This window comes from Falco cherrug, chromosome 2 (genome assembly GCF_023634085.1).
Source record: "Falco cherrug isolate bFalChe1 chromosome 2, bFalChe1.pri, whole genome shotgun sequence".
Taxonomy (NCBI): Eukaryota; Metazoa; Chordata; class Aves; order Falconiformes; family Falconidae; genus Falco; species Falco cherrug.
In genome coordinates, this window is record NC_073698.1 from 85793933 (window position 1) to 85808119 (window position 14187).

General features: G+C 35.6%; 1 protein-coding gene across 13 annotated transcripts in view; it reads left to right on the forward strand.

Annotated features, from left to right (window-relative positions):
• The window catches only part of DMD (dystrophin), a 1162157-nt gene that overhangs the window by 493354 nt on the left and 654616 nt on the right, over positions 1 to 14187 (forward strand). For 10 of the 13 annotated variants that reach the window (XM_055701082.1, XM_055701084.1, XM_055701085.1 and 7 more), the window contains 3 exons: positions 7430 to 7609; positions 9630 to 9758; positions 11361 to 11531. In XM_055701082.1, coding sequence (XP_055557057.1) covers positions 7430 to 7609; positions 9630 to 9758; positions 11361 to 11531 — 480 coding nt within the window. Of the gene's footprint in view, positions 1 to 7429; positions 7610 to 9629; positions 9759 to 11334; positions 11532 to 14187 lie in introns of those variants that run through there. The other 3 variants (XM_055701088.1, XM_055701091.1, XM_055701089.1) reach the window with 3 other exon arrangements.

The window sequence follows — 14187 nt, forward strand, 5'->3', positions numbered from 1 at the left end:
TTTGTCCTTAATATCATTTAATTTTAGATATGAACTCTAATGTTTCAGAAGCTGTGTAATTAGAACCTAAATCCTGACGATGAGTGCAGTTACACAGTGGGAAGTACTTCTTATGTCTTACACTTGCTACAAGTACAACATATCTTTATCTCATGACAATCAAAAAAGGTAACAAGAGCTAATTAAAATAGGAAATATTACAATGAAAAATATATCAAATGAGAGCCATCCCACCTATTAACGATTACCATTCAGTATTGTGAATTCTCACAAGGAATTAATACATAAAGGGTTGCAGGAAAAACAGGTAAAAGTTTTTTGGCTTCCAGTCCTGCCCAAAACCTTCACCGCAGTCTGACCTCATATAGGACCTCAGCTTTTCTCCTTCAGTCAATTCATCACTAAAATAAGAATAAACAAACAACTTTGTATGAGAGCAGCTGACTGTTTTTGCAGTATGTACATACTAAGTGAGTGGCTTTCAGAATTCCTTTATTAAGATTCTCTTTAGGAAATACAAACCAATATTCACATAAATATAAGCGTATTTTTGATATTGAGCAATCCAACAGATAGTATACATGGCAGATCCCAACCTTCCAAATGTAAGTATTTGCAGAAATTATGTGAAGTGCGTATACCTTTTCCTTAAGAACCTGCTCCCTCTAAGAGGCAGGAATTACTGTGCATTATCCTAGACACTTCAGAACACTTGTGAGTACCTCATAAATAAATACAATACTGATACTTCTATGTGGATTTCACTGAGGCTTCATACAAAATTGTACATCAATAATTCAGTCCCCCGAACCACATTCTCACAGTATCTGATTAATGTTGCAGCTTTGGGCTTTTGACTGCTTGGGTAAGTAGGCTGCCGAGGACAGTAACTGATCTAATGAAATGCACTGGGAGATGAATTAAGCCCAGCAGATTCCCATTGTGAGGAAAGTCTGCAGAAAAATTAAGGTGGAAAATGGAGGGAGAGAGAGAAGAACTCAATAGTGCGAACAAACTGAAAATTGGATGTGTGCTGCTGTCAATATAACTAAGCTGAGAACTCATAATCTTTTTTCTTTATAGCACAGGAAAGCAGTTATATTTATTACTGCACTTACTCATTTTCAGTACCCAAGACTTCTTAAAAGTGAAAAGAACTCAGAGGCTTTCAAAGATAATTATAGAGGTTAGAATAAAAAAAAAAATCATGAATGCAAACATTGTCTTAAAGGTATAAACACCTAGACATAAAAAGGAATATCTGTCTTGAGTTGGAAATTACATTAATGAACACAGCATTAATCTGGACAGAAAAGGAAGTGTGTGATTTAATTGTTCCTGTCTAGATATTTTTCTAAGGATGGAACAAAAATTTGACTGAGTTATGTGAAATTAGATGGGCAATATACTGAAGACTGTAAATCCTGCCTCTGTACTCAGTAGAGACAAGCTAAATCTTTCAATTTGAATTCAGTTCTGTTATAATAGATAAGGAAAATGACATGCAGGTGGGAAGATAGTCATTAAACATTGTATATTAGAAATCCATTCATAATTAGAAGTCTGATTTAGTGAACACATTTATCACTGAAGACTTTAACTGTTGTGGGGTTATTTGTCTTTTAATCAGGAACTGGCCTGATAAGAATTAGATTTCCAGGAAACCATGTTCTCAAAAAGGAAATGGCAGATGGTATTACCAGAAAAAGTTCTGTATCACTCCCTACTATCAGCAGTATGAGTCTGCCAGTGCTTTAATGTTATATTTTAGCACAGTGTATAATACGAGTGAGTATAAAGTTGACTTGAAGTACTTAGAATTACATTAGCTAACACATTTAGCAACATATTTCCTGTCAGTAAAATCAGTAAAAGAAAATGATCTGAAAATTGTGTCAACTGATTCATAGTCAGTGGCCAGAACACAATAAAACTAAAATATGTGCTGTGAATTAACAAATAAATATGTACAATCAGCCACTGAGAAGGCCATAATGTCAGCTTCTGATTAATTCTGTAATCCCACCCGTGAGAGCTGAGCCACCTAACTCATTTTTTTTATAGAAGTTCAAATTGCAAAGATTACTTCCAAGTAATCCACAGCGCACAGGCAGCGTACAGGCACATAGCATTTTTCTTCAGTCATTTGTTGGTGATGAATTCTTTTAATCTACATATGCTAATGACCAGCACAATTAAAATACTATCCTCTGCATTGAGTCACAATTCTGGTTGTTTTTTTTTAAAAAACATAAGCAGCTCGACTTGATACATGGTAGTCTTATCATTGTAAAGTATAGCTCAGAAACCCTCTGCTCCACATCCTCTGAAAAAAGCCGTTCCTACGTAGCTTCTGTTTTCAAAGATAAATAATTCCTAGCTAGTATTTGCTAATGTGAAGGAGGTTATGATTTTCACTCCCTTATAAAACATGAAGGGGAGGGAAAAAACCAACCAAAACCAAATACCAACGCCCCCAACCCTCCCCCCTAAGATTTTCTGGTAAACTGAAAGGGAAAGAGTATGCCACGGTACAGCAGGGTCAGAGAGCACTCTGCAAACCCCACTCGAAGTATACACATCTGCTCAGGGAACTGCATTTACTTACACTAACATGATTCAACCTGTCATCCTGTGGATGCATATGTAAAATACTGTTGTATGCAACTACAAACCTCTCAGTAAAGCTTGTCCCCATGCCTTTGTACACTGCAGAGCAATCTGGCTTCTGCCCAGGTTTCAAACCATCTGAAGTTGTTTTTCTTAAATAAAACTCATTTTACACTACAGCTTCTTTCCTGAGGTTTTGGAGGGACTGGTATAAGGGAAGCTCAGCTGGTCTTATCTCTCTCTCCCTCTCCTCCTTCTGGTGTTACCAGTATGGGGATTAGAAACTGGTCACCTGAGGCAAGCTCTGCTTGCAGTTTTGACAAAGAAGGATCTGGCTGATTGCTTTCATTTCCTGGGTGCCAGGATCCTAGATGTCATTTCTCTTGGAAATGTTCAGGTCCTGGGAGTTCAGTGGTGATGCAACCTCCCACTTTTGATTAAGGCACGCTACCAGCATTTTTCTGAGAAACACAAGTGAGAAAAGAATAATGTTTCCTTTAAAAGTGAAGGAAAGATTTCATTCAGTGAAATACAAGTTATTTTTGGGGGTCAAAGAATTTCTGTTGTGGTATCCTGTATCAAATAACTATAACTGGCCCTTCAAAAAATTGAAGTACAAGTTTCCTCTAAAGACATATTTCAGAATTCTGTCTAACAGAAGTTTGAATGGAGAGATTGCTTTCATCTTTACCTCTCTTGTCTGCTAGTAGATGTGATCCTACCTGAAGAAATGTAAAGAAAAGATGGCCATATCTCTCTCCCTCTCTCCCCTCTTAAAATAATATGTATAATTTGTATACACATTTTAATGAAGCGATCTTTGCTCTAAGTATTTATGGAACCTTTGTCTCCCAGCAGGTAACACACACTTGAATAAACTTTTGTTTTATAGATAAATATACTAGTCCTAAGGGAAAGAGTAAAAACCTGAATGTAATAACCACTATAATGACAAATAGCAGAGTGAATATAATCTGTTTTAAAACACTGGGGAACATTGCTGACAAATATTCAGAGCTGCAAATGAATTCTGGGTGATGTGATGCTTAGTTAAATCTTTTATTTACATAGTTCCATTCCCCCAAAATGCCATGTGAGGTTGCATCAGAAAATTAGCTTCTTCCCAACTTCTAACATGTATATATTTTATTTATGTTACATAGTTTCATCCTGATTGTTGTAGTTTAACCCCAGCTGGTAACTCAGCACCACACAGCCGCTTGCTTACTCCCCGCTCACCCAGAGGGATGGGGTGTAGAGAGTTGGAAAGGAATGTAAAACTCAAGGGTTCAGATAAGAACACTTTAATAGTTGAAACAGAATAAAAATGAAAGAACAATAATAACAATTATGACAATAGCAGATGTAATGAAAAGGGGAAGGGAAAGAATAAAATCCAAAGGGAAAGGAAGAAAGGAACATGTGGTGCACAACGCAACTGCTCACCGCCCGCCAGGGCCTGGCCAGACCCCCAGGTACATGTACGAGGCACAGTGTCCCACGGTATGGAATGCCTCTTTGGGTAGTTCGGGTCAGCTGCCCTGACTGTGTCTCTTCCCAATTCCTTGTGCCTCTCCAGCCTTTTCGCTAGCAAGGTCCAAGGAACTGAAAAGTCTCACATCAAAGCCAAAACAGAGTACCATACTAGCTCCTAAGTTAATTAATTCCATCCCAGCTGAAACCAGAACACTGATATTTCAAAATGTATAAATTTCCTAGTCCTTCTGGGAAGAATTTCACCACTTTATTTGTTAATGTTTCATATTATACCCATTGCGGTGGTATTTGAGATTTTGGGGCTTTTTGGTTTTTTTAAGGTGTCAGATGTTTTAAATGTCATTTTTAAATTAGAGACTTAACACTTCAAATTCTGTAGTTAAAATTAAAGTTCTACATCTTTCTTACATACTTTCAAATAAACTGCACAGCTGAAATGCAATCTGATCTTAGGGCAACCAGAAGGGAGTTTTAATCCAGCAAGATTGGGGTTTTACCCCTTAATTTTGAAATATTCTCTTCTGTTTCCCAAGAACATACAAGGAAGGGTGATAAATGAATGGCAATTCGCTGATTATTGGAACTTGCTGTTCAAAAATTAGTGAATTTTGAAAGCCACTCCATGAGTTTTAATGAAATAATCTAAGTTTTATCTTGGGATCATGACACATTTTTTATGTTTTGTATAGCACTGTTAAATTAATAGCAGTCCTTTTGTCTTTTTGTTACAGAAAATTTACCAATGCTATCTGTCATATTGCAATGGATTAAGTGTATGTGAACTGTCACTGTCTAGTAATACTGAAAAGGGGAAGGGAATTCTGAAGAATATAATGAAGAAATGTAAATATCAAAACAAACAAACAAACAAAAACCAACAAACAAATATGTTATCAAAGTTTTTAAAGAACTGAAAAAAACCATTGTTAGTTTACCCAGTACACCTTGTCTCATACAGAGGAGGTCCTAGCTGATAATGAAGCATGGAATCCTGCTGTCTTTACAGACCTTGCTAGTATTTCAGCTGTATTCAGTGGGTCAAGGATTTTATAAATAAGAACTTTGAATAATTGAGATTTGAAATATTGATGAAGGTGACTTTTTCACTTTGATGTAGTGTTGAGGGGCTCAACGTTGTGATGTTGTGGGGTTTTTTGTTTGGTTGTTTTATTTAAGAAGGTGGGGGAAGTATGATTTTTACTGATCTCATTGGTTATGTCCCTTACTTGCTAACACACAGGAGTGGTAATATTCATATTGCCCAGAGGTGCACCTAGTTCTTTTGTTTACATTGTTTATTTACTTTGAAAGGAACAACTCCTGGGATCAGGCAAAGCACTTACACTTTTTGTTACACATTGGGAATTATACATCTGGCTTTTGGGTAGCAGTTTTATTCAACAGACATTTATCTGATCCATCTATTTACATTTCTAGTTGGGATTAATATTTTTATATATAGCACAAGACTGGTCTGAATTTTCATGCATGTAAAATGCATAGGAAACCACAAACCATAAATAATATGCTTCAGAGAATCTTTTGCAAATGGAAGCAAATTTTTTTTAGAAAAGGTAATATAGCTGATCAAAATTTTCCATCGCGTGTTGGAGGTAAATTATATTCTTTGCCTTATTCTATTTTATGATGACATTTTGTACCTCCTGTGAAACAGATAAAATGATACTGGAAGGGGACATAATTTTCCTTTGATCTGACAATAACCTGTTGTAGTTCTGTAGTTTATAGTTAATATTTTGCATTAATCATGTCTTGGTTGTATTACAAATCCTTTATATTGGAGAAAACTGCTAGATTGTGGAAAAATTCTCACTTACATGAAATGAAAGTGTAAAACCTTTTCTGTGAAATAACATTACAAAATCAGATCATTAATTCTGTTAAGCATAGGAAGCAAGCTACTGCTTTAAGCATAACATATGCAAAATAAGTTGGAGGTACTGTTAAGCCAAAATGAATAATTTCTCTATTGTCTTTATTGCAAACTGAAAATTCTACTTTCCAAACATATTATCAACAAAATCATACTGATGTGTGACCATGAGAAGTATGATAGCATGGAGGTGATAAAGGTGTACTTCTACTGTAGTAACAGCATTGATCCTGAGATGGAAGAATTGTGATTACAGTTTGATTATAAGTGGTTCTTCTTTTAAGTGTGTTCATGTTATCTGTGAGAAATCAGGGTCTCTGGAGACTAGTGATTCTTACTTTTCTCCTAACTTTTGTTGGCATTCAATTTGGACGACTTCATTTCTATTTGGAGATTTATATTATAAGCAGAGATCATATATGCCTAGATCATTGCTAGCAGGTGCCGTAGAGCTCAGATAAATTTCTCTCATAAAACTGGTTATATGTGGTATTAGGTGTAAGGACCTCTCCTTGCATTTCAACAAGATTGTTATATTCTGCATTGTGTCATCTCATTATTTAGTATTAAATTCCTGCTTTTTTACATGTTGTCTAAATATGTTGGGATTTGCTCCTTTTGTTAGACTTTTTGCATGTTACAACAAATATTAAGACAAGAATAATGAGTAAAATATGTGACCTGTAAGGTCATTTAGATCTGTTTTCATAAAGCAAGACAATAGTGGCAGAAGATGCTGCAAATCTGATCTTATGATACTGGATATGTATTTTAGTCATTCAAGCTTAGAGGTGCTGTGGACAATAGCCTGTTTTAGTATTGCAGTTCGCAAAGTGAAATCCCAAGTGAATGTAATGAAAGGATGCATTTTTGCATTTAGAAAAAAAGAAATCTAACAGGAGAGAAAAGCATGGTTTCTGCTGAAAAAGATTGCATTTAAAAATATTGAAGGAATATTTAAAGGTTTCCCCAGATTATTTTCAATGGAGTTCTCTAAGTCAGGATGTCATTGTGGTGCTTTATTGTCCCATTTATTATGTAAGTTTTATGTGTTATTTGATAACTATGCTATTTTATTATATGCAAAGAACTTTAAAAATCTCAATATAAATATTGTAAAATGTGGATTCTTGTTTAATAATATTAAAACTTTGTTTTGAACACGGGAATGAGAGATAATTCACTCTTTTAAAAATGAAACTATTACCAAAAAAGACTCTGAGTATATGAAGAACATTTACAAATGTATCAGAGCTAAAGAAGAACAACCTGCTTTCCACTTACTGTTCTTCACAGAATGCTTTCCCTCCCTATTGGAAATGGAGCGTGTATTCTAGCATGAATGTACTAGCTCTTTTAATATTTCACAATCTTATTGTGGAGAATTTTTAATTTCCTGAGCTTTTATTTTTTATTCTGTTCATGTAGGCAACGCGGAAGGAGATTGAGAAACGCCAGGTCCATCTTAAGAGCATCAGTGATTTAGGAGATAATTTGAAAACAGTGCTGAAAGGAAAGGAAAGTCTAGTGGAGGATAAACTCAGCCTCCTGAACAGTAACTGGATAGCAGTAACTTCACGTGCTGAGGAGTGGTTCAATTTGTTACTGGTAAGGAAAATGCATTTGTTCACCAGAGGAAAAGTTGGTGCCCAGTCATAGGTGCTCAGCCTTATAGGAGAGCTTTTTCTGGTGCTTTGGATAACACTGATTGAGTACATAGGTACACAGACGATCAGAGTGACTGTTGTTTGGTACATTGTGTATATTTTAAGAATCTGACTGCTTACAGAGTGATGGCTCTGTGGAGTCTTGACTGTTCATGCTTCCCGTTCCTGCCTGCCTCAATAGTTCCTGGACTTTTTTGTTTGGGTTTGTTTGCTAATGAAAGAAGTGCAGGTTCTCCACAAGGACCTCAACTACTTTAATATAAACCAAGTGAAATTGGTAGACAAATTATTGGAGTAAGTATTGGTATTGATACTAGCAACCTCAGCTGCTTTGGGCTACATTAACATTTCTGTTTGGAATAGGACAATTGGGAAGTAAAATCCTCACCTGCATGTTGGTTTGGTCCACAGGATGGCTTTGGTGTATGCAAACTGGATTCATTTCAGTGGCAACTAAAGCAGCAGCTCTGCTCAGGGTGCACACCTGATGTGCTCAACGATTATGATTTGGTCTTTCCGTACTGCATGATCTTCCTTTGGATAGTTTTATAGTGCATTTTCTGGTGGGGATAGTTACTTAAGGGGAACAGATTCAACCTAGTCAAAAGTAAACTCCCAAATACACATTTAATGCAGATTCAGGAGCCTCAGCCACAGCTGCTTCAAATTGCTGATAGTTCCGTAACTATATTCTCCCTTACAATACATTCTGTCATGAAAAGATGACAGCCTGAACCCTTAAACACACAAGGGTCTTAACTATTGGGCTGCCAGAATGCTTTGGGGAATCTTGTATGCCGTTTCTGTTGATGAGAGCACAGGACTACAGTTTCAACCCCGAGAAACTGAAGTAGTTCTCAAAGGTATCTTAGATTCTACCATGACTTTTCAGACCTTGATGTGTTAGAGCTCTGCTAGAGTCTGTGTGGCTACATTACAAATGCTGCTGCAGTGGATGTACAGCATTGCTACAGGACTTCTTCAGCTGTATGCAGTATACAAATTACAGCATCTGGCTGTGTCTATCTTATCTGGAAAACAAGCATTTCATTCAGTATGATGTAGGTGCTCAGCTTCACTGTGGAACTGATTATAAGAAACATACAATGAAGTTTATAGACTGGTATCATTGTGTATTCCTCTACTTTCTGTCTTTCTCTGCTTTGGATTCTTTAATATTTACTAAACCCCATGATAAAAGAGTCTAAGAGAAGGAGTTGGTCTTTTACTGCTTTTAGAACAGCGTAAAATAAAAGTATATGTATGTGTTGGCCAAAAGGACTAGTAAAATCTTTGATTTTGTGTGGTACACATACATATTGTGTGGATATGCATAAGCCTCATTTTACTGAGCTCACCAAAAAAGACTAAATGCTTGTAAAGTAAGGAAAGGAGAGAAAAAAAAAAAAAAAAAAAAAAAAGATTTATCAGAATATCACCTAGAATAGCTTTTTAAAAAGTAGAGTCTCAAAGCAGAGAAGTCAAATGAAATGTAAACAAGAGTTTTTGACACAAAGCTCCCATTCTTGATTGTGACTTTGCAAGTGCATCCTTGTCACCATCTATGTTTCAGTCAATTCAGTGGCTTTCCAAAACAAGGTTGGTACCTGGTTCTTGAGAAGCTCTTCTTTCCACCTCCAGTAGGTCTCGCTACCAGCTTCCTGTCCCTCTCAGCAGCCTAGCTGAGGTGCAAGACACCTGTGTTGTGATGTGACTTTACCACCCTCCTGCCTGTCACTTTTGAAGCTTCTTTCTGTCCTAGAATGTCTTTTTAAAGACACTTAAAATATAAAGTGAAAGCAAACAAACAGCAGATTCTGTTCTTCACAAAACAAGCAGTTAATGTGTATAAAAAAGTTTAAATTCATGTGTGCATGTTTGCCACCGTTGGCATAATTACAGTTGTTGTTTCAGTTCTGATTACTTTTTTTGTATGCAGTATTTACCTTTTCCACATACAGGAATATCAAAAGCACATGGAGGCTTTTGATCAGAATGTAGCTAATGTTACAACTTGGATGTATCGTGCTGAAATACTGTTGGATGAATCTGATAAACAAAAGCCCCAGCAAAAAGAGGAAATTCTTAAGGTAAAAAAATGCAATTTTCTGGAAAACATTAATTTTTAGACTGAAAAGGACAAATGTCATAACTAGCATATTTTGAAGGGTATCACAAATTGATTAACATTCCTTTTTCTGTGATGAAGCTGCCCTCTGGCAGCCTGTAGATTACATAGTAAATTTGCACTGCATTGCAAAAGTTAAAACCCTGCAGAAATAAACCCAGATATGTTATTATAAGCCTTGGAGACTTGCTGGTGAATAGAACAGCAGCTCATTAAATCTTTGTTTGCTGGAAAATACTCCTTAAACACATCTGGTAGAACAAAATCTGTTTTTTCTGTGTTCTTCATTTTTAGTTTCTTATCTGTTTTTCTGTGATACTTTTCTGATATCTGTGGTATCTGCATTTGATATCTCTGTCATGTGATTGTTCTAATTCTATAAACACTGCATTGATACCAAACCAACACGACAGAAAAGAATATTATATGGTGAACTAGCTGTATAGTAATGGTTTAGTGCATTGATCAGAAAGTTTTATTTGGCCTGTTACATCATTTGACCAACTGATGAGAAATTAACATGCAAGATAGATGTGAATTTTAAAGTATCTCATTTAAAACACCTTATTTGTTAAGATTAAACAACTTCAAGTTGTTAACAACTTCAAGTTGTTATCTGTATAGATATCTTTTCTTACGAAATCAGTGTGAAGTTTTACTTTGTATTGAACTCCATGGTCAGTACGTACTATCTGAGGAACAGTTTGCAAATCAAAATCAGAATCTGACACATACATAACACCATTTACTAAAGCAAAACTTTACAAATTCCAAAACAGAACATAAAGCAATGCCCCATTGATCTCAGCAGGATTATGGGACAGACTTTTGTAGTCAAATGAACAATTTTGCCACCATGAGGTACAAAGTACCGTTATCTTTGCCATCAGAACAGGTGTATATATTTGTATTGCACAAAGACATTTCATACAGACAGTAGAATGTAATTCTTAATGGCCAGCGGTGTTTATGATCCCTGAACGCCTGGCTATCTTTTTCGGCCTCTGCCCATACAGGGATCTAATGTTAAGATTACTATTGCAAAGGAAGAATGTATTAGCATTTATTTATTTTATTTTTTTTTTTAAGTTTGTGATAGATTTCTCGAAAAAATTCCCACTGGTTTTAATTTGGTGATTTTCCCCTGCCTCAACTATGGGCATGAACAGTAATGAAAACAACAGCTAAACATCCAGTTCCATAATACATGAATTAGCAGCTTTTCCTATGTTTAGGAATATAAAAAAATTTGGCGTATTTTGAAATATGCTGAGAATTGTATTATTGCAGATAAGAACCTGCCTAGAAATAATGCTCTCCATTAATTTCCTTTAGTAGATATTAAAACAGACATGTAGATACATTCCTGCTATAAATTTGAGGTATATGAGTGGGAATGTTATCTATGTATTTCTACTGGATTTACACACTCATGCATAAGTATCTGAATTTGCTTTGTGGTTTTGCTCCCTATTCCTTTGCACACTTTCTCTCTCTCTCTCTCTTTCTCTCTCTTTGCATTTATTACTAACTTCAAGCCCTGTCTCTTGCTCACGGACTGTAGCGCTTAAAGGCTGAGCTGAATGATATGCATCCAAAGGTGGACTCTGTGCGTGACCAGGCGGTAGACTTGATGACAAACCATGGAGATCACTGCAGGAAAGTAATAGAGCCCAAACTGTCAGAGCTCAACCAGCGATTTGCAACTATATCACAAAGAATTAAACGTGTTAAGGTAGGAGGACTTGCTTCCATATGGGGATGCATACAAAATGGTATTTATTTAAGGTGCACAATTACAAGTACATAGCAAGCTACAGTTTATTCAAAAACTAAACTTTTAAAGGAAAAAAAATGTAGATCCTAAGAATATATATATATTTTTTTTAAGTGTTAAGGTTTGTGATTTTTGGCTTAAAGGTCTTTTTTCACTGTTTCACAAATCAAAGTATTCACTTTATATGAATGTAACGATGATTAGTTCATTAACTTTTAAAGAATGAAAAACATCTGGAAATTAGTAAGATTCTTAATCTTTTCAAGATATGAATAGCCTTTTTTTTATATAGATTGGCTTTTGAGGGCTGAATTTTTATTAAATGCATTCAGTCATTTCCTGTGAGGCTATGACTCACCAAGGTTTGAGACAGATAGATATATACAGATTATATCAACTGTACTTCAGCTACTTATCTGTACAACTAGTTTGACTACTGAATCTGGATTCAGTATGGGTTAGGTAATTTTTAGCCAATTTGTGACTTCTGAATTGAAATGAAGAAGGACATAAGCCGTCTACTTTCTCCATTGTGTTTGCTGCCTTTATTGCAGCACGTTAAAGCAGACAGCTATGCAGGTTGGTATACAGGATAATGAGAATGCATGGATCCTGATCTTAACTGGGTTTGCTGGCTACTGTAATAGCACTGGAGATGAATGCACAGAGGATCAGTGGCAGAGCAGGAAATAAGCTTTGCAAAAAGCATAAGCAGACACACATGGCTTTTATGAGTTGTTTGGGGTTTATGCAGGGCTCAGTACCCTGTAACCAGCTAATTTTTTGTGTATATTTGAGTTTATTTAGGTTTAACTTCTCAAACAGAAAAGAATGTGTCCTGTGTCCTAATAATTATGATTTTTTTTCCTCCTTATTGGCCATGAGTAGTACTTCAGCCATTACAGCGTGTTTCTCACTTCTTACACAAGTACAAACTGCAGACGGAGAACATCTTGGCATAAAGCCCAAACAACTGTGTTGTGTGATGCTTTTATTCTGAACATCTGCTATCTGCAGTCTGGATTTCCTTCTCAGTTTTACTTTGCACTTCCAGGATGCTTTAAGCATACAGAGCTGATGGAGCCTTTGATAGGGTTGTGTAAAATTGTGATTGTCTTAGGGGAAAATCGGACTGCTCGTAGATGGTTTATCATGGGTTAACTGCATTGCATGTTACGGGCTTACTCAAAGAAGGGGCAAAAGATGCTTGTCAAGGTGAAGTATCTTCAAAACAGCCTGCAAACCTTTTTCACTTGTGAACCTTCTCTCCCAAGTATTGTCCCATTAATGATTGTATAGGCAAGATGAGCTGGAACGGCAACAGCTCACTAGGCTTTATACGCTATGTACATAGCATTACTACAGCACATAATTTCAGTGGTAAATTAGAATTTAGGGTACCTTTTCCAGGGCTTTGGGGAATCATCAGCTATGGTATGATTCTCAAAGGATATCTATAGTAATAGATATTGCATTAGATAGAGAGGCAGGAGATTCTGTGATTTCTTAGTTCTGCTTACTTGCCATACGCATTTGGGTAAAGGACTACACTGCTGGGTGTCTCATTTTGTCCACCTGCATAATGTGTATAACTGCACTTCCCTTAGTCATGCTTTCATCTGCATGGGATGAAGAATTATTATTATTATGTGTTGCTATTATGCTTCTGAAGTGTTTTGTGGTGATTCTTTTTTTCTTACTTAGGTAAAATTATTCAAGAAATAATTCAAGTAAGCCCTCATAATACATTCTCAGTCAATTCTCATCCTCATCTGTTTTCAAATCACCTATTTTTTTTCAAATACTAGCAATTATCAGTATAACAGTGAAGTAAATAAGAATTTACCTGTGAAATCAGTAAATAGTAGTACATAATCGTTGTGTCTTGAATTAATAAAATTACCATAGTGTACTAAAATTTTCAAGTAGTCTTTGAAACTCATTCAATTATTGGAACTTCATTAACTATTTTTCCTTCTATTTTCCATTTTTGGGGGGGTTTCTTAGCATTTTTCACAGATTAGTAATTTTATATTTTTGTTTTATTAGTTGATTTGACTCTTAGTGAGATTTAAGTACTTTTGAAGACATCCTTCAGAGCATTTAAGAAGAAATTACTGTGTAGTTTGCTATTAATTCTACCTCAGTTGAAGTGCTTGCTGAGTGTAATTCTGAGCTTCTTGATGAAAATATGTGAGCACAGTATTATTCTCTATAAATATTGTATATTATTATATTTCCATTAATGTTCATAACTCTGCAAAATCTTTGTCATTAAAACAATCAACCAGATATAATTAAGGCATTTTTACCCTAATTGTCCCAGATCATCTGTGTAATAGCTTAAAACAGATTGCAGCTGATGTCCAGTCTCTCTTGTTTTAACTGATTAACTTTGGTTTTTACCATCTTCATTACAAACTTTTGCTTTACAGTAAATACAAATTGTACTGGAAGGAAGAGTGGAAGGGAGCTAATTAGGATATAATGTGCTTATGTCTTTAGCAAGAAGACAATTATATGTCCAAGAGTTCCTAGAACATCATAAAGCACTAATTACCTTTAAATCTAAATTTTGTGCAAGAATCATCAAGAATTTGTCGCTTTTTCTTGC